Genomic DNA, 26836 nt, shown 5'->3' on the forward strand with positions numbered 1-26836 from the left:
TCATTTTGTCCTATTGCAGATTTTGACACCCCAGTCTCAGGACAGGCAGGATTTCACTTACAGAGGCACAGGGCATCTTCTATGAGTCTCAGGTATACTCGATATGCCCCAATGTTTTGTCAACGTGAAATAAGCCTTATGGAGTATTGTATTGTAGCTGTACTGTTGTATCATTTGGTGTAATGGTAATATCCTCGACCCTTTAAAAATGATAATAGTTCAAACTTGAAACGAAAATTGCCCAAATACAAGCTTAAACTATTAGATATCAAATATTTACCTGAAGTTAATATTTAATTGTTTAAATGATTTTTTTTCTGATAACTGTTCTTTGACAGTCAATTAATTGTCTCATGCAAGTAAACACAATATTTTTATTTGATTGTTGATGGATGGATGGATGGATGGATGGACGGATGGACGGAAAGAACTCTCAGGAACTTTTTTTAAATTATTTTTAAGCAGGATAATAAACTGAATGACGAGCCTATGCTGAACATTATGCTGTATTTTAGATTTTTACTCTATGACAAGGTGTGGGTTTTATATCATGGAATCATATTAAGGCATCCGGGTTATACATCAGTGCATAGTGCTTATTAACACATGATCTGACACTGAGAAGAAACGGTTGAATAAAGCCGATAATTTGGTTTTATGTATTTGTAAAAGTATTGTCATATAGCTTGATCATATTCTGATTGAACCACTGAGGGCATGTGGTCTGTTTTGAGGATATGTTTTGGAATCTTTCTGGACTTTGAATGAGACTGGAACCTGTGGAGGATGAGGAGCTCTTGGATTTATCTTAGTTTGTGTTCTAAAGATGATCGGCGGTCTCTGGATTGGAACATGAGGGTGAGTATTTAAAACTATTTTCTTATTTGGGTAAGCCATTTGAAAAAAAAAATGTGTTAGCCAATTTAAGTCCATGTTTTGTCTTATCTATATATATTTTTTAATATTTAAAATTGGGGTGGTGCGGTGGCGCAATGGGTAATGCTGTTGCTTTACAGGCAAGAAGGTCACTCGTTCGAGCCTCAGCTGGGTCAGTTGGCGTTTCTGTTTGCATGTTCTCCCTGTGTTGGCGTGGGTTTCCTCCATGTGCTCCGGTTTCCACCACAGTTCAAAAGACATGGTATACAGTAGGTGAATTGAAAAGTTAAAAAATTATGACAATTTAATACAAATAATAGTTTGTTTTCTACAAGTCTAAAAAATTTACAAGTTATAAAAAAAGGTTTAATAATACTTTTTTGTATAGCTATATTTAATGTGTCACTACTTTAAGTACCCAACCAAATTTACAGGTGCTCACATGAAAACCAAACTGAAAATAATTGTGCATCCCTGCTGAAATATAGCAAAATAATTATAATAATTGTGATTTATTAATATACAGTGATGAACATGTTAGCTGGACTTTAAAGTTGGCTCAAACCTCTTAAGTTGTTTAGAACACTGTTAAAAAGCAATGTTTATGCCTTAAATTTTTTTTTAATATTTAAAATTTCACCCTATAAAGCATCAAGCCTTCAGTGCAGTTTTTGTTTTATATGGCATTGTATTGAGATATATGTGCATTTATGCCTAAGTGTTATTATAAATATTAAACTGTTTTAGGCTATGCACTGTATAAATTAGTGGTAGGCACTTGCTATGAAATGAGCTCTGTCAATTAAATATGCACCCTTACCCAAACTCTTGCTGTGAATGTGATTCGATACATAGTACAAGTTTTATTCTTTAGTAGCCTAAGTACACGTTTCGCTTAATGTTTAACTGCTAAAACACAAGACACTTAAAAACATGCAGTGTTGGCACAACGATCAGGACAGTTTGGCGGGATGCTCCTGGGCCTAAACTGACAGTTAATCGGAGCTTGCATGAATTAAACAGCACAAGTGTCAGTGAGCGCAGGCCGTTTAGTGCGCGGGTGACCCGGAGGCAGGAGCGGGACCGCAGAGCACCGCTGCCCGGGAGAGCAGTGCTCAATAATGCAACAGAAACCGGAGAGCTAGCGCCGCGGTATAGCCGTTATTTCCTGAGAAACGCGAGTCAGCCGCACCTCACGTTACACACAAATATTTGAACACGTTTTCCCGCCGCGCATAGGCTACTACTTGTTGTTTTTTCTGCAGTTGTAAGATTTACTACCTTTTAACTGGGTTACATCTGTCCTTGAGCAGTGTCACTCCTGTTTGACCCAGAAGCCCCGGTCTTCATCTTTTATTCAAGCAGGGATTAACGGCGTGTACATCAGTGACGATAAACTCCAGGTTAATAACGGCTCAAACAACATGTCCGCCCGCGACCCCTTAACTCCCAAAACAAACCCCGCGGTGCCTTCTCGCCCTATTTTATCGAGAATTTCTGTAACGTTAGGCTAAATAAGAAATTAAGTATTGGGATAGTTTGATTAAAACAGGCTGAAAGATAAGACAGACGTTCATTGAGTATTGTTTAAAATTAGGCCTAAAATTTTTTCCTCATATTTTAGAATAAAAGCATCTTCTGGCCACCAAGAAAGCAGCACTTTTAATGTGTTTTCTAGGTCACTGTAGGTCTTTCAGTGCAAATTAGGCCTAAATGTCAAGACACTGTATAAAAAACCTTAAATGGGGATGTCCCGATCAGGGATTTTTGGCCCTCAAGTCTGAGTCATTTAATTTTGAGTGTCTATACTTTCATAATACATAAAAAAAAGAGTAAAGAAGAGCGAAGAAACAAGATGCGGTCAATCTATTGTGCAGTAAGGCTTAGTAGAGGCATGGGAGCTAAGGACGAACTCCGTATGTCTGTGGTGAACGAAACATGGGGTACATCTGATAACAGGAAAGGTAGTGTCTCCGAAATCATCTCGTAAAGGGCTGGCAGAGCTTTCTTAGTGAAACTGTGGCAAGATGGCATTTCAAATCAAGGTTCTACATGCTCAATAAACATAAGAAATCCAGGATTATCTACAAAGGTGAATGGTCACTCAATTTCCTGTGCCATCGTGCTTGCATGCAGTTGCTTAAGAAATGTTCACCATCTTGCAAAGTAGCCTAAATGAAAACAGCAATGGCTGCCATTTAATTTTTTTTTTGCTCTTTTACTGGTTGCTGTGATGTTGATCTCCATTACTATGTACGGATATTTGTGACTGATAAATCACAAGAGTCAATGTTTTAATATATGTTATCTTAAACAGGTTTGCCAACTCCCACTCATCCCAGCAAAATCTTTTTCCCCTGCAGTATTTGTTGTATGACAAAAGAAAAAAAACATTCTCACTCCAGGCTAAAACCAAAAGTTGGCTGCCCTGTCTTAAAGCTAAGTAAGCTTTTCATCTATGTATACTTCATTATGACAGGACAACATTCAGCCGAAATGCACAACTGTTTGAAAATCTGAAATCTCACTGTTCAAAAAAAAAAGTTAAAATATTGGCAAAATCTCCTTTAAAGTTGTGCAAATGAAGTCTGTATGCATATTACTAAAAAAACGTAAACTTTGATACACTTACATTAGGAAATTTACCAAATGTCTTCATGTAACATTTCTTTACTACATATTGTAATGATTTATCAAAGAAAATGTATTGTACAATGTATTGTCTTTGTGGCTATTTCCAAAACAACTTAAGACTGGTTTTATGGTCCATGATCACACACACACAGAAATCACACACTTCTGCGAAAAGTAAGTCAAGGAATGTCCATATGTGTAGTCAATAACTTTTCTGAATTGACTAATGATTTATTGATGATCTTTGCCTTTGGGCAGGTTTGGGCTTGTTTAATAGGAGATTGGGCTTGACTGGTTCCTGGTCACCATGACACAGTCCTGGATGAATTATTAATAACATTCCTGTTGCTCAAAGACTAGAGCATTGTGCTTGCAACATCATGGTTGTGGGTTTGATTCCCAGAAAATGCATAAACTGGAGGAGGAAAAAAAAAAAGTGTACTTCGAATGGAAGTTATTTAGATGGAATCATCCATCAAATTCCTTACTTGTAAATGTAACTCTGGAGCTCAAACTCAGAAAAAGTCATTTAAGTGGTTTAGTTTATTTTGAATAACCTTTTAAATTGTGTTAATATTTGTTTTTTTTTTGTCCTTCATTTTGTCAGTGTAACGTCATTATATTGTACTTTTATTTTACATTTTATTATTATTAGTATTATTTAAGACATAATTGTTTCTTCTTCTATTAGTTAATTTCTCCTGGACACAGGCGTCAAGCGTCGAGAGTGCTGTTGGTCAGATCATTTCCCATGGGTCTGTGAGGTGCAGCGGCTCTTCATCACTGGGTTGCCTGGTACAGTAAAGTCCCCCTGTTGTGAAGTGACTGAGGTGATGCTTATTTGTTATGTTTCCTGTATGCTGTGTTTAATTAAAGTGGAGACAGATGGGATTGTCTTGGAGCTAAAGGTTGCACCCTGGTAATGTCCAGACATGAGGTCACCTGGACATTAAAGCCAAATTTAAAATCATTGGAATTGCTGTTTATTGCTAAATATGAATCCATGTGATTTTATATGATAAGAATGTAGCTTAAACTAATATCTTAAAAAGAATCTTGGCATGTTTAGGTTTATAAATTTAGCAGATGCATTTAGCCTTTTACCTGACTTTTAAATAAGGATAAAGGAAGCTCTTCAAATCAGCAGGAACGCAACATATAGAAGTCTGAATTATTTTAGTATTGTGTATTTGTTTTAACAAGCAGCTAGATTGATAGATTTATAAATAAAGAAGTGCTATTGTTTTAGGATTGCATGCTATTTATTATTATTATTATTTTTAAATAAATGAACAAAGTCTGCTCACAAGTAGAATTAGGTTATTCCACCAGCAGGTATCATGAGCTGCTTCTGTTTCGGAAATGCAGACACAAGAAGTATATTATTCCATTTATACAAACATTTTGAGTTCTTGAGGAAAAAGAATCATAGTTTAATTTATCAAGGAAGCATTAAATTGATCAAAAGTGACTGTAAAGGCAATCATGTGATCAGCATATTATTATTACTTCTAAATCACTCAAGACTTAAAGGTGCAGTAGGTGATCCACCAAAATGTTAACCGCTTAGCATACTATCTTTGGACGATGGGGAGGGACTGTGTTTCAAAGTCACGCCTCCTGAATTCGCAAACGCGTGCACTGCGACACGACAGCAGACAACCCACTAGTTCATGTTATTCGCCAGTTAGATATGTAGTTAGTGTTTGGTCTGCGGCGTGCAGGAATTACACTCATTACTAAGCCACTTACATGATTTTTTTTAGAGCCGATATTCAGAGTAGCGTGGTAAACAGTATAGAGAGGCTGTCAAGGTTAAAAAATGAACCAATGCGAATATAAAAGCAACTTCAGCTCAATAAAGCAGACTAGGCTGAATAGCGCTATTAACTGATGTTTTGTTGTTAAACTAAATAAAAATCTACATTATCGATGTTGTAAAAGGTCCCTTATGAAACTGAAAATAGTCACATCAATCGTTCACCAGGAGATTTCAGTGGTTGAACAACACTTCTGTGCATATAACCTATTCAAATCACAACACACTCTACATCAGTCATGAAATAATTCAGCCATGGTGTCGTCCAAAAGTAACTCCAGTATTGATTCGGGATTGTGAAACGTTCCAATTCAGCGTTTGATTTTACCACTACTGTGAGTGTCTCGTGTGCATTTTTTATATATATATATATATTTTTTTTTTTTTAATTCTATGTTTTTATATATAACATTAGTTTATATATTGTAATTTATGTGTTATATATTAAAATATCTAAGTATTGACAATTACTGCTATTGCATTTTGGTTGTAAAAAATGCATCCTTGTCCGTGACAAAAAAAAATTCATATTTCATTTTTATTTCTTTAAACATTAATTTTATTATATTGCACATTACATTCTTCAGTCTGATATTAATGTTACTTTTTCTTAAATCATCTTTAAAACATGTTTTTTTCCCAGCTTTTGCCTACATTAAAATGACTTTATGCTTCGTTTTTTCTGTTGATTTGGTGATTCCTGTATTCATTCAATTATTTCAAATTTGATAAAGTTTTAATGCTGCTGTTGGTTGATTTCTGACGTTTTGGCTGTAAAGCCTGGTTTATACTTCTGTTTCGAGTGATCAGCTTGACCCACGGCACCTGCCTTGTATTTATACTTCTGCGCGCTGTTTGTGTTGCTCTGCAATAATATTTCCGAAATGCTAGCTGGCAGTGAGGTTTTTATGTTTTTCTATGTCGAGTTTCTTCACTGGTGTTTTGTTTTTTCTAAACGCTACCTTAATGAACAAGTATCTTAAACTCACTCATTTAGAGGCGGGAAGCTGCAGACATGCAAAAACTTTAACCAAAAGAGCTAAACACAAAACAACAGTTTCCATCGAGAGCTCCGTCATGTGACTTGACACTTGTAAACACTCGCTCCATCGGGCTCGTGTGGCTCTCTCACCCCCGCCCACACTCCTAAGTACTACCAAGTCGACCAATCACAGAGCTTGCAACATGTAGTTACATTTTTTAAGAGGTCAGCCACGGCTAGGGCTACGCGACCATGCGCAGGCTGCACCCGAGCTTGCATGCGCTTGACACAGAAGTATAAATCAGCCTTTAGAAGCAGCTTGGTCAGCACTCCTTATACTGTATAAATGACCTTGACTTTAATAATAATAGGCCTATATTTCTGTCAGAGTAAATGTCGCTCAGGTTTCTGTACGAGATCAAAGGGATTTTTAAAGTAGTTTGTAGTTTTAAAGGGATAGTTCATCCAAAAATACAAATTCTGCCGTTTACCCTCCATCACTTGTTTCTTTCTTCTATTAAACACAAATTATGTTCTGAAGAATGCTGGTTCCTGGCACCTACCGACTTCCATAGTAGGGAACCAGCATTCTTCACATCATCATCTTTAATGTTCAACAGAAGAAAGACATTTAGTAAGGTTTAAAACCAAGAAGAGAGAATAAATGAGGTCATTTTTTTTTGTTTGTGTGTGAACTATCCCTTTAAATCACACAAAACAGTTTAATATTCACAGACGCTAGCACATATCACAATTTAGTGTACAGTTATTATTATTATTATTATTAATATTATTATTATTGCAAAATATTAAATGAATCAGGAATTAAACATTAAAAAATATATTTGCATGTTTACATTTATGTAATCTACTTCTGACTTGTTCCACATTAAACATTACATTTCAGTTTATTGGCTGAATTTGCTGTAAATTCTGATTGTTTTAAGTGTCTTGTTTGAGAACTATATGTTTACGAGTCTTAGACATGGCAAGCTCACAGCGGCTCAATCTCTCTCTCCAGCACACAGATCTATAGACAGACACACACACACACACACACACACACAAAACAAGCCCCATCAGCACCAGATCATGTACCAAAACAAAGTCTTCATAATTCATGAGCTCCTCACCAGCTCAAAAGAGGGAAAGATTCCTTTACATGTCCATTATTCAAAACCCTTCTGGCCATCAGAGAGAGACACACACACACACACACCTCAAACGGCCAAACATTAACCTAATTATATCTTCGCAATTATATAAGCAGTCACAGATTTGGTTTTCTGTCAGTTTATTTGTTTGATAAATTGTTACAAATGTAGCAAAATTGCATTTCTCACATTGTTTACTTTTTTTTACACTTATTAAATTGCAAGAAATGCTCCATGACCCATTTTACTCATAAATAGGTTCTCATCTTTTGGCACAGACTGGCATAGTTGAGTGATGCCGCTGAAAACGCATTCATTCATAAAGCCTGAAACGTGATAGCAGTTTAAAAGCTACAATGGCTGTCAGTCAGATCCCAACTAGAGTAGTCAGAATTGTCCTGGGAGCGAGGGATTAAGAGGAGAAAGCGAGGACAAGAGGGGAGTACTGGAAAGATAACCGTGTATTCTTTTCTTGAGGCATATACTGTACCATGTTGTCAACAGTATTTGCATAATGTTGATTACCAGAAAAAGGTACACTTGCTGCAGATATTAAAGGAATAGTACACCCAAAAAGTTATATTACCTCAACATTTACTGTCTCTCTCATGTGGTTTTAAACCTCAATGGTTTCTAGCTTCTGTTAGAACACAAAAAGGAAATTAAATGACCATGGAAGTCATTGGGTGCTATCTTTTAAATTGTTAAATTTAAAAACTATCTTTTAAATTGTTAAAGGATTATTCTTCTCGCATTACAATAGAAAATAAATAAGAATATATGACATGTATTTAACAAATTTGACACATTCCTCCCACTAAAAATGATCTACAGTATTGCAGCAGTTGTTTTTTTTTATTAAAATGATGTAATCTTTTTATTTATTATCTGTTTATCATTGCATGTGAACTCCTGTAGCTTTGAAAAGCATAAGAAGAGTTCAGATGCAAAAGCTGCTAAACACCAAGACCTTGAGTGTGGTGAGAATGAATAAATGACAGCTTCTAAAACTGTCTGAGAGACATCCCCTTTTTGCCCAGTAGACCTACCTTGTGATTTATTTGCTAATTTAAACTTTTTTTAAAGATAAATATCATGTATAAAACTATACATTATTTATATTACTTCATAATACCTATACGTCTGATAAGCTATTTATTAATGGACAATGCAAAGATATGATGTTTAAACATTATTTGAATCTAACAAGCTTAGTGTTGAATGTTTACATTGCTCTACTTACATTAAATCTAAATCCCAAATATCAGAAATGCCAACAAATAGTTAAGATTTAATTAATGTCAGTTTTAATGACATTGATTAATGCACTTCCTTGACAGATTTCATTCATTCATTTACCTTCTGCTTTTTCCCTGGTGTACCACAGCGAAGTGAACCGCCACTTACGTAACAGATTTATGTATTTTTAATTTTATGTGGTTTATGTATTGTGTTTTATGTTTGAAAAACTAATTTCTAATGGCATATTTAGTATATTTTCAACTAATTGCACTGTTCTCTCCTAATAGGTGGCTTTAGAGGTTTTTGCAAAAAAAAAAGCAGTAGTGGATTTAGCTGGTTTTAATGCAAAAGAAAATTTACCTTGTTTAAAAAAGGGACATTTTTGAAAATTAGATTTTATTTACTAGCTAATAACCTTATCATTACTTAGAAAATGAAACTTCTAAACCTAATCAGAGGAGCCTGATAGAAAATGATCATTTACTAGAAAAGAGGTCTGATGAATTTAGAGGGTTTTGCATCTGAACTCTTCATATATGCATTGCCATTTTTTGGCCTTCAAGCTTCATAAGAGCTTGCAAAGTATTTCAAAGTAAGATGCTGTAACTCGATGTCTGTATTTATTAAGCATTATGAGGGTCTTCATAATGGCTAATAAATATTTAAAGTATTTACTTAAGGTGATAGTTCACTCAAAAATGAAAGTGTACACACTATTTACTAAACCTCAAGTGATTGCACACTTGTTTGAGTCTCTTTATTTCTTTTGAACACAAAAAAAGACATTTTGAAGAATGTTGACAGCCATTGACATCCAAAGGAGGAAAAAAAAAGGTAACACTTTATTATGAGGGTCCTTATTGCACATTTTGTTGACTAAAAGTTGCATTGCAACTACATGCCAATTAATTCTCATTTGTGTTGTATTAGACTGTGTGCTTAATATCTGCTGATACTTCTCCTTCAACAGACATTTAACTGACTATAAGAAACTTTGCAAGTACATGTCAACTTACACTAAGCCTAACCTCTTTCAGTCTACTTATAATCTAATGAGAATTAGTTGGTATGTAGGTGCAATATAACTTAAATTAATAGCAAAATGTTTTAAAGAGACCATCGATAGCAAGTGATAGCAAAACAAATACCATGGAAGTCAATAGTTACCTGTTTCCAACATTTTTTAAATATGTCTTCTTTTGTTCAATAAATAAAATGTAACGGATGAGTACATGACTAGATATTGTTCAGTTTTGGGTGAACTATACCTTATATCGTTAGTTATAAGTTATCGGTTATATATTCGGGAAACCAAGTTGTCTTTTAAACCATGTAATGAGTCTCGCACAGACCTCTAATGGGAATTAAAATGGTGTCCTTTTTTTCCTTACTTACAGAAGCAAATTATCCCAAAATCTTAACATGAACTAACACATAAAAATACATCTATTGTCGAGGGTATGATTGAAAATAATCTGTTTAGTGGTAATCAAGATTATACTGCAAATGCTGTTGACCAAGCATGAAGACATGAAGCATGACTTTGTATTAGACCAGGGAATATTCCATTCCTTCATCAAATCCTCGACCGTCAGCCAAAATCCATTCGTAGTATCTCTGACTTTTTGTCCGACTTGTTTTGTAAAGCGGACGGAAGCATTGGAAGGTTGAGGTCTGTGGCTCTACGCTGTATTGCTGTGCGCAACTGCACTGTGTTTCTTTTCGCTGTATTACCGGCCATCCCTATGCCTCCTCCTCCTCCCGTTACCGTGTTCCTCTTTTCCTTTGCGTGTCTCAGGTTTTTAATGACGAGAGCTTGTTGTCTTTGAGATGGAAACAATGGTGGTTTTGAGCCATTAACAAAGAAAGGCGAGGAGCCCGTGCCTGCTGTCGTGTGGCGCGTAAGACCAACCCATGTCACTTTTCTAGCTGTGCCTTCTTTCAGCGTTCCTGTGTGACGCAGACGTGGTAAAGGAGACGTTTGTGTTGTGGTTTCTACCGTGCTGAGGTGTCGAGCATTGTAAGTTTTCTCCTCAATGGCCAGTAAGAGGTCTTTAAAGCGCTGTCCTGTTTTGGGAGAAGCCCCCTTGTCCGAGTAGAACGTCTGCAACTTTTCTAGCTTGTCGTCGTGATGATGTTCACATTCTAGTGCTTGATATTTGTCAGAGTATGTAGGTCTCAGGTCATGTGTTTTGACTGGGGAGTCTCTGGAGGAGTCTGTGGCATCACAGGGAGCAGAGTCACAGAGATTGGGGTCGCTCGCGTCTCTGCAGGAGCACTTCGGTGGACAGACGTGAAGCAGATCCTTCTCAACAAACGCTGATACTGAAATATACACATGCACAAAGTCTGACCACATTTACAATTTCGTATATGAGTGCAGCAGGAAAGACTTAAACGCTGTGAATAAGCAAGCACTTTTGAGCTTCTGGTTCAGTCGCTGTAAATTGGCTCAGTGGTTTTTGGTTAAATGTCTAAAATAAGATGCTTAAATGTGTATGACTTAACTATTGGGTTCGGTTCAGGTGATTTTGACCCACATAGGATTTTCCTTTTTCCAAAAAAGCTTAATGTTAGTACATTAGGTGTTTTTGTTGCCACTGACCACGTTTACATGGACATCAGTAATCAAATGATTTTCCTTAAGCTGAATAAGACAATAATATGATTAAGGCGTTTACATGAGTTGCTTTTTGAATGTTTCTTTCATGATCCCGTTTTACATGTTAAAGCAGGGGTTTTCAAACTGTGGGGTGCGAGACATTGAGGCGTGCACTCGAGTAAATTATGATAACTATTTTTATGCGTTCACTAGAGGGAATATGATTAAGGTTAGCTCCATAGCTAACTATCAGGCACCTGTAAAGTTAATGCGTTCCAGCAAAATATATACAAATTAAATGGAGCAGGTGCTTTTTAAAACGAATGACAGTGAATGAATGAAAGTCAAACCGGTGAGCCGTCTGACAAAAAAAGTGCCCTTCTGAATCAAATCAGCAGTTTGCCCTTCTGGATCTTTCATTTACTTTGAAGACATACTGACTATGTTTACATGTACATCAGTTATTTGCCTTAATTAGACAATATTATAATTAACGTGTTATGTAAAGTGCTTTTTAAATGTTGCATCACCAGTCTATTCACATTTCCTGCAGAGGCTCATTTAATTTTGGGTGTTTCATCTTTATTTTTTCGACTTTACTGCAGTTTGTTTTAAGTTTCACTTTCATTCATGAACATTTCATTCACTGCCCCGTGACAAACTGGGGTATTAGATGCGAATATAAAGTAAGGACTGGTGGAACAGTGTTGTTTTAATGTAAAGCCGGATGGAAAGGAAAAAAAAACTTCTGTATTTCGTGATGTGTGTGTTCGTGTGTGCAGTCGTTTACTGACAGCCGTGTGTGTGGATCTTGTCACAAAATGCGTCGAAAAGTCTTACATGACAGTAATAGTTTGATTGCGGTGTTTATTTAAATTATGCCACTAATATATGCATACTCCACATATCTTAATTCTATTTCTGTTTAGTTCAGTTATGACTTTAGTGGGATTAAGGTAATTAAAAATCGCTGTTTACATGGTAGACTCTTAATCAGAGTATTAAAATCATATTAAAGTAATGTTGCCCATGTAAACATACTCAATGTTCAACCCAACCACACCGTGAGGGCTCTGTGAACTCGGCTTTGCGAAGCAGCATTTTCTGTTTGTACGTACATCAAAAGCAAATATGCTATGGCTCACGCTTATTGGCAGTGAAGGATGATTTACTGTTAGTCGTGTTAGGAATTCGACCACAGATTAGCATGTTGTCCTTACAGATACAGGCTCAGCCATCACACTGAATCAAGTAAGCTGTATATTTATGTTTCAATGTAATAATGCTATGCACTTTAAATGCAGCAAGTAATATGTAAATGATGTTTGCACATGTATTATAATTTTGGCTCAAGGGTGGGGTGCCTAGGGGGGTGCGAGTCAAATTGTACAAACTTGGGGGGACGTGTGTCCTAAAAGTTTGTAAGGAAAAACCCCTGTGTTATAGCACATAATCCGATTAACGTCATTGCATCAACACACTATCCACATTTCCTCTGGAGTTTCATGATATTTCGGGTGTTTCATTTTTAATTTTTTGACTTTAACTGCAGTTTGGCACTTTCACTTTCATCCAGGCCCCCTGTGACAAACAAAATATCGGATGTGAGTATGAACTGCTGAAAGAGTGCTGTTTAATGGAATTTGATACCACATGCTGTATAAAGTAAATAAATATTGGATTTAGTCTTTTTGTCATATTGATTTCTTTCTGAAAAGACTAGCTTAGTACTATTGTTATTAGTTTCAGAGGTCGTTATCTTGGAATAACCAATCTGATCTCATGAGAAAATGTAACTATTTTACATATTGTCCGAAAAGTGACTAATTCATGCGATTAACGTATGATTTTTAAAAGGAAACATACCCGCAATAGCACACGTCTAACACCTCATTGGAAAAAGAGGAAATATAACTAAATATATGAATGTTGATGTCACTTTGATGTAAACCATTACTAGCTTACATATTCACTGATAATATAGCATAAGTCAATATAATTTTCTTACAGTTAGTTTTATATTTAAGGAACATTCCACACTTAGAAGCAAAAGACTGAATCCAATATTTAGGTTTTTGTGTGCTATTTATTTTTGCCTGGAAACAGGGTGTGAATTTGTACAAAATACAATAACTTCAAAAGAAGACTCTAGAATAAGCATTTTTAGACTTTTGGGTTTGAGATTATTCTGATGAACATTTATTTTAAGAATCATAAACTTTTGTTGATCATAAAACTCATCTTCTCCAATAATTTGAACCATGCAAACTTGCAAGTGAACCTACAAAATCATCATAAAAAAAAGATGAAATGTCTTATTAATATCATGTACATTACCCTTTGGATTGAGTCCATCATGCGTCTCCACCAGTATGGTGATTTCATTAGCCGTGTCCTTCGGTGGTGAAGCAGGAGAATCTGCTCTGTCCACCAGGCTTGTCTGCTTTGGTCTGCTGGTCTCCGCTGGTCTTTTCATGCCACTCTGGGCATCTCTGTCCTGTGATTGGCTCCTCTGGCTCTTACTAGCCTGCCTTGAGCTTCTCTCATTAGCTGAATCGCTCTGAGGAGACTAGTGAAGGGATGAGAGTGGTAAATGTTTTGTGTTTCAATGAGACTAAATTGCAAATTGAAAAATTATTATATCTGTTCTGATCACCTGCTGCTGACTCTTTGCACTCGCATTGCTTCTTCCTCTCGACAAGCCTTTATTCAGAAGATTCCATTCACTGTTTTCCTCTCTCTGAGGACAAGAAGTTTTATTTTAGCTATGATTGGAAACCAAATAATCTGACAACTTGGAAAACATCACTGTAATCAATACCTACTTTTAAAGTGCAAAATAGTCCCTCAAAATACTGATATCTTGTATTTTAGCATGCACTAATGCTAAAGGGGCTGTATGTGAGTTTTTGACTCTTCTAAAGCATAAAAATAGCATATGTTTGCAGATCTTTTAGAAACAAGTCATGTGAATATTCTTGTTTATCTGAAAAACAGTGCTGAAGTCAGATATTTTGCTTTAAAATTGTGTTTTCCGTCTTTGTTTAGGTTCTTTTAAGCTGCCTAATGCCACTTTAGCCCATTATATTTTTCATTGTTGGAAAACCGTGTATTTCATTCATTCAGAAAGCATGCATCCATGACCAAAATGTGACCTCCGGTGAAAAGTAGAAGACTCCGAAATGAGAAGCAGAATCACACATGAGTTCCACATGAGGTTATTAATTTGCAAATAATATAAATAATAAGAACGTAAACATTAGTTGAGCAGCTTACATTGTAACTTGTGTTCTAACAACACTCAATGTGATGAGATTTGCAGTGACAAGCAATTTGGCTGTGCACCAGACGAAACACAGCAGAAATTTAAGTACACCCATTCGGAAGCATAGAATATGCACTCACTCACGAAATGGTAATGTTTATAATCTAATTAATACATATTAAACCTCTTTAACATTATTAAATGTAGATGCTGAATCATTGATATGTGTTGACTTGCACTGAGTCACAGTTCCAAAGTTCAGTTTATTTTATTTTCAAGATCTGAAGTGAACTATCTGCTACTGCTTTCAGTTGTACGGTAATAAATATCAAGTAAAATGGCATTCAAACTCACATTTTTAGCTTTAGCATTTAGCACATGAGGTATACCTGAGGGCATCATTGTCAGTGTACCCTGTTGTTGAAATAGAAGCCGTTTCTAATATATCAATTTAAGGTGTTGGTTAGAACAAAAACTCTTTTTAATATGAAAGTATTCCTTCTATCCCGTGCCGTTGCTTCTATTTAGAACAGTTTAAATCAGCCTTTAGGTGCGATCGTTAGACTCGCTCCTTTTGGTCCTCAATCTGGCAACCTGCACTTGCTTTTGTTTTGATCCAGGAATGCCTGTGTGTGGTTACCTAGTTTTACCACTGGGTGTCAAACTTACATACTGCCCCTTTAAAACACTGAAAATGATTTTAATGCTAGTAAAACAATACAAATGTAGTCATCAGACCATTGTAACGTGACATATTTATGAATATAAGATTACAATTAAAAATGCTTTCATAAAATAACCTAAGTTTTAATTCTAGCAAATGCTGACTGAAAAAACATATATAATACAAATTGATAAACATTGACTCATTGACATGTAGGAATGGAAAAAGAAAAGTAAAAAATGTGAGAAAAGTAAAAAAATGTAGGGGTCAGTAAGATCTGAACTTGTCAGAGTAGAATTCAACATTATTATTCTTTCAATTAACTACTGCACCTTTAATATTTGTCAAAGAATCCTCTCAGCAATCTCTTTTTAAAATTAATAATAATCACCAAATTAGCATATTACACTGATCAGTGTCACTTCTATGATCAGTAATATTGAAATCAGAGTAATGGCTGCTGAAAATTCAGCTTTAAATCAGAAATAAAAGACATTTTAAGATCTGTTAAAATAGAAAACACTTGAATGCATGTTTGTCCATTTAGCTGTTATTTTACCTTCATGCTCCGCACTACTTTCTGATGCCTGGTCAGTTTTTTCAGCAGTAGATGGTAGCACGCTAAGATGGCGGACGGCTTGTTACTGATGACCGTGTGGATGACATCAGAAAGCCCGAAACCCAAAGATTCAGTCATGTAGTTCAACACTGCTGAATTCAGATCCTCAGGACGCATCCTAAAAAACCAAACACACATCAGATGTCTCTTCCTTCAGATCTCTTTCACATTTGCTGATACCGTACCTGTTTTTATGAATGACTGTGTGCAGGGGTCTCTTAGCGTAACCCTCATTTAGCCATTTATCCTCCATTGCTGCTTTTACTGTTGGCCTTTTAGCTGGTTCTGGCTCCAGCAGAGACAAGACAAACTCTACAGCCGCTAGAAAGAAATATAGAGAGAACACTGACATCCTGACACTGCTGAAAGAGACTCAATACTGTTTAAACCTTACACAAAAGACCTGAACACTGAATCCTGTGTCTGTGTGTGCTTGTTGATGTGTTTTATGAGGACACACAATTGTATAATGTATTTTATACTGCAAAATTGTATCATATAATGATGTGGGTATGACCTAGTTGTACTCTATTAAGGTGGTTTATGAGGACACTTGTCCTCATTTGTTTATGCAAAATGCTAAAAAAAAAAAAACTAAAATCAATGCTTAACAGGGTCTTTTCACATTGTAAATTTACCACAGGTTTTCTGTGAGGGTTGAGTTTAAAGGTGGGCCATATTTCAATAGAATAGCGTTTTTAGAGTATAAAATACATTATGCCTGTTCTTGTAAACCATGTATACGTGTGTGTGTAACCCAGACTGAACTGCTCGAGGTTTCTTTTACAGAATGGCAGATCAAATGTAAGAAGCACTCTGCTCCTCTGTGCCACCTTTTCAGTCCAGGGGGGATTCCTCACTCCAGACTGCCAGGTTGGCAGTGTGTGTGTGTGTGAGTGTGAGTGTGTGTGTGTGTACTGAGGTGAAGGTAGTGTTTGTGTCAGTAGACAGTGACGATCACATTTACGCATTTACTTAGGAGTATCATTACAGGCAGTCAGGATGACAACACAATGATAAGTCAAAACAAACTTTAGAGATTTCTTTATAGTATTTTTTTTTCTATGATGCCACAGTAGAGTGGATGGTACAGACTACATGACATAAAAATGAACATTTAAACATAATAATTTATAATTATAATTTATTAATATAATAAAAGTTTAAACTGTACATAGATATAACTTAGCAGGTACCTTGATGTCAAAAGGACATCAAACATCCAAAACTGCATAAATGCGAATCGATTTGATGTCAACTGACTACCTTGATGTAAAAACGACATCAATTTTGGCATCAAAAAGTGATTTCAGGACGTCTTGTAATCAATGTTTGACATCAAGATAGTTTACATGCATTGTACACTGATACAAAATCCAGTGTACATTTGTAATTGAAGCTTTCAGATGAATAAAACATTTCTTTCAAGGTTTTTTTGTGGTGAAAATGGGATAAATGTGTGAATGTCAAATGGATGTCAAGTTTTTTTTTTCGTTTTTTTTTTTTTTATGGACATCAAGGTGACCGCTTAAAAGCAAATACTAAACTACAAACGTACATAAATTCACAATAAATGTATGAACTAAGCCACCTTACCCATCTACAATAATTTAACACCAGATAACGATAGCAAAGTAGACTATATTATATAACAAATTTCTAATGTATGAGAAAAACAGAAACTGTTTATTAAAAAAAAGTTATTGCAGACACAATTTAGAAGAAGATTAATATTGTGTTAGTTCACCCAAAAAATTGAAAACTTTCTTTCTTTCTTATGTTAATCACAAACAAATATATATTGAATACGCCATTGACATGGAGGTTGAGTTTTTATTTTTGGGTGAATTAGCACTTAATATTTTTATATAAAAACAAATCATTGAATATAATAACTAAGAAAAACATCACATATATACACGTTTTAATTCAGAGGTTTACAGCTTACGACAAAATTATTCACCTCCCATTTGATTTTTTTTTTAATTCATGGGGCTAATAACTTTGACTTCAACTGTATATACTGAAATGATTCAGTTTTGCCTATTATGCCCATACATAATGTATAGAAATGCACTCTTTTTGTCATTTTAAATTGCACTAAAAATATTGACTGCCTTGGTAGTTCCAGTGTTAATATAAATAATATAAATGAAAATATTATTGCTTTAGTGATGTGACTAAAAAAAGCTGCACACTATCAAAAATAAAAAAAAGACACAAGCATGATAACGTGATAAGCGATTTACTGAAAAAGGGCAAATGTTTTGTCACATGTTTACCATTATCATTTCCAAATGGAAAACAGGAGACTGAAACATTTTTGTCCTTTTTCCAGTAAATTGCTTGTATCACTTGATCTTGCTTGCGTCTTTTGTATTTTTAGGAGTGCACAGCCTTTTTTAGTCATTTTATTCTTTGTAATTTTTTGGGGTCAATTTACCTTCTGTAATGTTTGAAGGTGCGGTGAGTTTTGGTAGCTTTCATTACTGCTATATTTGTTTCAGTGTTAGGTTTATATTGTTTCTGTTATGCTTTTTAAACATTCTGTTTTTGAGGTTTGTCCATTAAAGGTCAAAATCCCAAGTCCTCATCTGTGGAAGTGCAGATTTGCTTTCCAAGCACAAAATCTTCTAAATATGCCGAAAACGCATACCAAATACAAGTGCAAATACGTGCAAGAATAAGTTGTTTTGGGTGACACACACAAGTAAGCATGGTAGCAAGTTATTGTATCATGATGGTTTGTTCTGTAGTCTATTAAAAATATATCTCAGAGGGGCTAATAATTCTGACCTTTAAATGAGTTAAAAAAAAATTTAATATCCTTTAATTTTAGTCAAAATAAAACAAATAAGACTTTCTCCAGAAGAAAAAAATATTATTAATAATACTGTTAAAATTTCATTGCTCTGTTAAACATTATTTGGGAAATTTTTAAAAAAGAAAAAAAATCTAAAGGGGGCTAATAATTCTGACTTCAACTCTGCATATGTGTGTGTGTGTGGGTGTGTATGGGTATATATATATATATATATATATATATATATATATATATATATATATATATATATACCCTTGTTTGATTCACCCGTCCCCACCAATGTCAAGTGCAAACCTATGCCCTTGCTGTAGTTGTATGAACTTGCATCTATTACGTCTTCATTTGTTGTTCTTTTTAATAAACAATCAATGTGCTGCTTCAGAGAAACAGGAGTCAGGTCACTATACGTAAACGTACAAACTACGTAACAATGATCTAATGTCACCTGCAACAGAATCGGGAAACCCGGCCAGATTGTGTTCCACTGGCAGACATTTACGTCACAGTGTTTGTAGTGCATCTATTTTTGTGATTGGCGAATATACACTGTTATCAATATTGATGAAGATGAATTTTAATGTGTGGGATCAGATGATCTCACAATCTGATGGAGAAGAAGGACACGTGAAATGCTCCGCTTCATTCCACACCTTTTATCTCTCCTTCTCTCTCTCGCTCTGTCCCGGTCAAGAACTTATTTACTTTATTTATACCGTTTCTTTAGTAATCATAATACAGAAAATAATGGTAATATTGTGAAATATTATTGCAATAAAGACTGTACATACATAAGCTGTTTATTATTATCAATATTATTCTGAGATGTCAATCAAGAATACTATTTAGAGCAGTAGTTCCCAAAGTGGAGGATGCTTAGTGATTTTCAAAATTCTTATACATCTTATTAAACTATTACAATTACCACATTTTATCCATAACTTACAGAAGATAACATAGTATTAAATAGTTTCCTAAAAACAAAATGCAAATAAAAACCCAGTTAATTATAAATTGAACAAATGAATAATGACTATTAAACTTATATGGTTGTTAGACTGTTGCACCTTTTTTTTGTTGTCAATATGCTCGTGTTTTTATTGGTTCTATTGGTGTGTGTGTGCACCATTGTGTGCAATGTTTCTATGTTTTAACTACACTATTTGAGGATAATGGGTGTCCTGAGTGACTAGAATTGTTATTTTGGGGGTTGCGAGCTGAAAAGTTTGGGAACCCCTGATTTAGAGCATTTATCCGCAGAAAATTAAATTAAGTTCAAATATCTAAAATCTCAGATATTGGTATTATAAATAGGGATTAGGATAAGTTTGAACAGATCTTAGAATAGTCGACTCAAAGCAAAAAATATTTTATATTTTCAAAATTTCAAGGTGATTATATAGGCCTATATTCATGATTTCACAAATATCAGCCTGCCAAAAATAGATAATTCGCTATGCAAAGAAAATAAACATGTAACTTGACTGTTGCATAAAAATGATAAGTTAAATAAAATGAGAAGCAGGTAATTCTGTATAATGACATAATCTATTGGCTTAAAGATATCTGCCTAATAATAATAACATTAAATATAGCATTTATTGGCCAATAGCGATATGGACGCAGATATATCATGCATCCCTAATTATAATTGTCAATAGATACATACACATTTTACATATTACATTTTTGTGACATTTTTATTAGATCTATTCATTGTGTTCTTGCTAAATAAAACTGTAAATTTTCTTCAGAAAAAAAAAAATATTTTATGGTAGTATGTGGATATGGTTTTGCCAAAATCAACAACCCTGTGTGAACCAGCCAATGGTCACATGACAATGTTTAAATGAAAATATTAAAAATGTATCTGATGCACAGTTTTTGGGTTGGGGGGAGCGATCTTTATTATTTGTCAGTCATTTTTATGCAAAGTGACTTAAATGCAAAGTGAATCAATGAAACAATAAAAAGCAACCAAATCAATGGAAATTCCCCACTATAATCACTTTATTTTAAGGTACAAGTCTCGCTATTAACAATTCATTCAACTAAGACTTTTAGATCAATAATGAAGTTGTTTGCTGATTGTTATTAAGTTAGTAGTTGGGTTTAGGTATTAGGTAAGATTAGGGATGTAGAATAAGATGATACTTTTATAAGTACTAATATACAACCAACACTGTAGAAAATGCTGGACTCCATGCAATCAATTTGTGTTGTGACAACATAAAGCAATTAGGTAAACTTGTTAGATTTTACAAGTTTAAGTGGATTGAACATAAAGCCATTAAGATGTCCCTCAAGAATTGTGTTGTTTCAGCTCTTTTTAAGTAAGTTGTTTGAACAAAAAGCAAACATCATTTTTTGAGTGAACACCTTAAACAGAAGCCACTAGCTAACAGTCGGAATTGGTTACTTTAAGGCGTTACCAAACAAACATACTTCAGCGCTTACCTTTGCTGATATCTGATGGTATGGGGCTGATTTCTCCATTCACCATTTTCTGATGAAGCTGCTTGATGTTGAAGGGCTCCACGGTAAAGGGTAATGTGCCAGTCAACATGGCAAACATGCTCACACCTCTAAACACACACCAATTACAATCACAATCAGCTGATCTAATCAACATACATGTGACTGCTGTTACTAGAAGACTAATTAGCAGTTATTGTAGATGCAGTAATGTACTCACACAGACCACACGTCCACTTTAGGGCCGTATTTCTTGTGCGCCAGCAGTTCAGGAGCAGCGTAAGCAGGACTTCCACACTGAGTGTTCAGCAGATCCACAGACAGAGAGTCGCCCTTCAGTGTGTTACTCAGACCAAAGTCTATACACACATGAACACACTCTGCATGATATCTCTGATACAGACACTTTCAACAGCTGACAGACTAATGTATGACTGATTAATTGCGTTTGCTCTGTGTTTGTTAGATTTCAGAAGTCCAGAATGCTTGATATAGGAGACAGAAACTTAGTATGGTTCTTGTCTTCATTCATTCATTTTCTTTTCGACTTAGTCCCTTTATTAATCCGGGGTCACCACAGCGGAATGAACTGCCAACTTATCCAGTACATTTTTATGCAGCGGATGCCCTTCCAGCCGCAACCCATCTCTGGGGGAGATACACACACACACTCTTACGCTACAGACAATTTAATCTACCCAATTCACCTGTACCACATGTCTTTGGACTGTGGGGGAAACCGGAGCACCCAGAGGAAACCCACGCGAACGCAGGGAGAACATGCAATCTCCACACAAACACCAACTGACCCAGCCGAGGCTCAACCCACCTTCTTGCTGTGAGGCGACAACACTACCTACTGCCCCACTGGGTCGCCCTGGTTTTTGTCTATATCATAATAATATAATTTTGTGCGTTATAAAAAAAGTTGACAAATATAGTATACACTGTAACAGGCAATTAGTTGACATTACTTAAAGTCAGCAAACCTGTTGCTTTAAAAGCGATTTTAATTGAGTAAACCTGTTACCTTAAAATTCTGTAAATTCACTAAATGTGTAATTATAAAAATTAAGTCAACTTAAAAGGTTTACTTTTTTAAAGAAAAGTAACTAATCACGTTTCGCAGCATACATGTTTTACACACACATACATGTACAGCTATCTTTATGGGGACTTCCCATACAGGCAATGATTTTTACTGCACATTTTACTTATATTTTGAGGATATTTGGTCCTCACAATATAAGCAATACAAGGCACAGAAACACACACAACCTTTAAAGCAATGGTCTCAAACTCAAATCCTGGAGGGCCGCAGCACTGCATACTTTAGCTCCAACCACCTCCAACTCAAACCTGCCTAATAGTCTCTAGTAGTACTTAACACCTTGATTAGTTTTATCAGCTGTGTTTGATTAGGATTGGAGCAAAACTGTGTAGAGCTGCGGCCCTCCAGGAACTGAGGAGCAAGATGCACTTTAACAGACACTCACCAACTATCTTAATGTTGTTGTGCTCATCCAGTAGGAAGTTCTCAATCTTCAAGTCCCTAGATAACAACACAAAAGTATCATAATTCAAATGAAGGAAGTGTGTTGAGGATAACTCATTTCGTGTTTCTCTGTACAGTCATGTATTTCAGCTCTATATGTTTTAAATAATCTGACATTTTTAAGAAACCCAGCTTTATTTCTTGGTAGCTGCACAAGCATATTTGTAAGGAAAAACGTACAATGTGACGACATCAATGATGGTCTTTTATTAATTACTGAAAATTTATTTATAACTGGATAGTGCACATACCAGGGCTCAACAATAAGGACTGCCCGATGGCCCAGGGACAGCTTGAGAGATGCCCGGGACAGTAGACAGAATCCTTATCGTTGAACCCTGCATACTATTATTTTCAATACTTAACTAACATTTCCATTTTAAAATTCAGTCATTTATCTGCTTTTGTCATATTTATAAGCATCTCTGTTAGCAGTATCATTTTTATAGCTGGTAAAAAAGTCATCCTTAAACTTGTTTCAGTTAGGCAATATTTTGTTTTTTGTTTTTTATTCTATTCCATTTTAATTAACCAAAACCCTTTTAAAGCACACAGTTATAAAGCACAAAATACTCTTTAGATCAGGGGTGTCCAAACTCAGTCCTGGAGAGCCGGTGTCCTGCAAAGTTTAGTTCCAACTCCAGTCAGACACACCTGAGCAAGCTAATCAAGCTCTAACCAGGCTTTCTAAAAACATCCTTGCAGGTGTGTTGAGGCAAGTTGGAGCTAAAATCTGCAAGACACTGGCCCCCCAGGACCGAGGTTGGACAACCCTGCTTTAGATCAACTTCACCTCAGACTTTCAGCCATGTCAAGAATAATTGAATTAAGCGAGCCATTAAATTATTATAATATAATTCAAACCAGAAAACTGCCACCACACAAACTATTACCCTTCAGGTGTGCATTATTTCCCAATAATGATATGGTCCTGACTCAATTATTCCTATACAATAATTAAAGTAGTTCATCCTTTTGTCCTATCATGTAATTCATTTATTTGCTGTGAGTTTTAGTTATTTCGCTTTTGTCCCAGGCAGTGAGGGATTACTTCAGCTGTGCTTTATCTGTAAATAAAAACACTCATACTAAAATAATGTTCACCAGCCAATCAGAATCAAGTGTTCAACAGTCCTCTAGGCAGAATAAAATATTGTATTAAATCAGAAAAGAAAAATAAATAAATAAATAAATCAATGCTTTTTTTACTAGCGATCTCAGACTTTGGAACCTCACTGTACATATATTCATATAAATATGAACATAAAATCTCCCTGCATGTGCGGCAACACAATGACCAGCCAACAACCTCTAGCAGCACACAAAACATAATGAAAACTCTGAATTAAAATTGGTCTTAAAAAGCAGAGCTCTGCGAGTGATATCACAGCGCGGTGGTCCTGGACGTCCAGTCATTCTGCCGAACTCGGCATTTATACTTTCTCTCCTTTTATCTCTTTCCACTTCATCATAAACACTCGCACTCACTTTGACGACCGCACGCTCCTCACATTTAATACGAAACTGCATCAAAAGCCTATAAAAATATCACGGGCCTCAAGGCTATTTTTTGCTTCTCTCCATCTCAAAGGTTCACACACAGACACTCTCCCTGAAACGTACAAAGAAAAGCCTTTAATAAAATTGGAAAAGGGCTTTAAATCTGCAAGCATTGCAGTTTTCTGACAGATATGATGTGTGCTGCGGCCTGACAGGGCTTTTCGGCTATTATTAGTGTGTTTTGCGCAGACTCCAAAACATAAAGCGAGTGTTTGTGGAGCCGCTTGATAAAATGATTTGATTAACGCTATTGAACTTTTGAACTGAGATGGACATGAACCCACTGCTCTCTGGTTTCCATAGGCACTGCGTATATGTGTGTGTGTGTGTGTGTGTGTGGGTTGATGAACATGCTTTGATCCCTGACCTGCTCTAATAAAGGACACAGAGCTCTGCGTTATGAAGCTTCATTCTGGACTCCATTAGTAAGGAAGTCAGTGAATGATGTGTTAACCATAACGGCTCTGCATGGCTGATGATGTCATGAGAAGCTGATGGCATTACCACTCCTGCCCTTATTAAGGCTGCACTGGCAGACCAAAACTCTACACGCACATGCATACATTCACTTAGCTGCATGATTTCTGTTGCTTGTGGTTTTTGAGAGTAAAATTAGATTTTAAATTAAAGCATTAAATGAGTGTAAATGATGTATTTAATTGTGGCAGTTTTATACATTTTGTGTTGGGATTGCAGTTTGATATATAAATCATGAAATTCTCAAGTTAAAAATGTTAATAAATCAACAGATTTTTAATTAAACTGAGATTTAAAATAAAACCGTAAGAATATTTGTGTTAGAAATTATTAGTTGTTAATTAATGCATTAATTCCAAAAAGTAAACTTGCATGAATATTCTCACTTTTTTAGTTCACACATTTTTTTTTATTTCATTCATGTTTATTTTATATTTAATTCATTTTTATTTTATTTAATACTTTTAGAAAAATAAGTATACAATTGAGGTCAGAATTATTAGCCTCCCTGAATTGTTAGCCCCCCTGTTTATTTTTTCCCCAATTTCTGTTTACCAGAAAACGATTTTCTCAATACATTTTTAAACATAATAGTTTTAATAATCATTTTTTGTTTTAAAAATTAAATTTAAAATAGATTTATTTAATCTTTTCCATGATGACAGTACATCATATATTACTAGATAGTTTTCAAGACACTTCTATACAGCTTAAAGTGACATTTAAAGGCTTAACTAGACTTATTAGGTTAATAGGCAGGTTAGGGTAATTAGACAAGTTATTGTATAATGATGATTTCCTCTGTAAACTACCAAAAAATATATAGCTTAAAAGGGCTAATAATATCGACCTTAAAATAGTTAAAAAAAAAAAAAAAAAAACTGCTTTTATTCTAGCCGAAAATAAACAAATAAGACTTTCTCCAGAAGAAAAAAATATTCTCAGACATACTGTGAAAGTTTCCTTGCTCTGTTAAACATCATTTGGGAAATGTTTAAAAAAGAAGAACAAATCAAAGAGGGCCTAATATGACTTCAAATATGATTTTTGCAGACACACATACACAGCTTTAAAATAGATTTTAAATTAATGCCATAAAATAAAAAATATTAATACATTAACCGATTTTTAATTGAAGTGAGTTTTTTTATTTCACTCAACACATTTTAAAATTAATTATTATTTTATTTGATATTTTAAGATAAATGAAGTATATATGGTTTTTGCAGACGCACATACACTATAACTTTAAATTAGTTTTTTAAATAATGCATAAATGAGTGTAATTTAATAAATTTAAATGTAATGAGTGTATTTAATTGTGGCAGTTTTATACATTTTATGTTGGGGTTGTAATTTGATAGATAAATCAAATTCTAAAATTAAAAATGTAAAATTTTTATTGAATTAAGACTTAAAATAAACCCTTTGAATATATATATATATTTGATATTTTTACATAATTAAGTATATATGGATTTAGAAGAGACACATTAACTTTCAAATGTGTTTAAGTATTATTTCACACATAATTTTAGATATCTAAATATAAATCTATATATAAATTTCTCTTTAAAACAGTTTCTCTATTAAACAGTAAATTTCCTTTATTAAAAATTTGACAATACATTGAATACATTTAATAAATATATTAAATTGACCAACTAAACTTCTCTGACCACATCTCTAGAACTGCTCGATCGTGCAGATTCGCACTCTATAACATCAGAAAGATCCGACCCTTCTTATCTGAACATGCAGCTCAACTCCTTGTTCAAGCTCTTGTTCTCTCCAAACTGGATTACTGCAACTCTCTACTAGCTGGGCTTCCAGCTAACTCTGTCAAGCCTCTTCAACTGCTCCAGAATGCAGCAGCACGAGTGGTCTTCAATGAACCTAAACGAGCACATGTCACTCTGCTGCTAGTCCGTTTACACTGGCTGCCAGTTGCTGCTCGCATCAAATTCAAAGCTCTGATGTTTGCCTACAAAGTGACTTCTGGCCTTGCTCCTTCTTATCTGCTCTCACTTCTGCAGATCTATGTGCCCTCCAGAAACTTGCGTTCTGTGAGTGAACGTCGCCTCGTGGTTC

The 26836-nt window shown here is 35.0% G+C and overlaps 1 protein-coding gene across 5 annotated transcripts in view; it reads right to left on the reverse strand.

Moving 5' to 3' along the window:
* Positions 1-8888: 8888 nt before the first annotated feature.
* Positions 8889-26836, reverse strand: part of LOC101887148 (hormonally up-regulated neu tumor-associated kinase homolog A) — a 216550-nt gene continuing 198602 nt past the window's right edge. For all 5 annotated transcript variants that reach the window (XM_068216922.2, XM_073939198.1, XM_073939196.1 and 2 more), the window contains 8 exons: positions 22650-22705; positions 21374-21512; positions 21136-21263; positions 16043-16178; positions 15798-15975; positions 13966-14049; positions 13647-13878; positions 8889-11032 (listed from right to left, as the gene is read on the reverse strand). In XM_068216922.2, the coding sequence (XP_068073023.1) occupies positions 10299-11032; positions 13647-13878; positions 13966-14049; positions 15798-15975; positions 16043-16178; positions 21136-21263; positions 21374-21512; positions 22650-22705 (1687 nt within the window). In that variant the 3' untranslated portion in view covers positions 8889-10298. The remainder of the gene's footprint in view (positions 11033-13646; positions 13879-13965; positions 14050-15797; positions 15976-16042; positions 16179-21135; positions 21264-21373; positions 21513-22649; positions 22706-26836) is intronic.

This window comes from Danio rerio, chromosome 23 (genome assembly GCF_049306965.1).
Source record: "Danio rerio strain Tuebingen ecotype United States chromosome 23, GRCz12tu, whole genome shotgun sequence".
In the NCBI taxonomy this organism is placed as follows: Eukaryota; Metazoa; Chordata; class Actinopteri; order Cypriniformes; family Danionidae; genus Danio; species Danio rerio.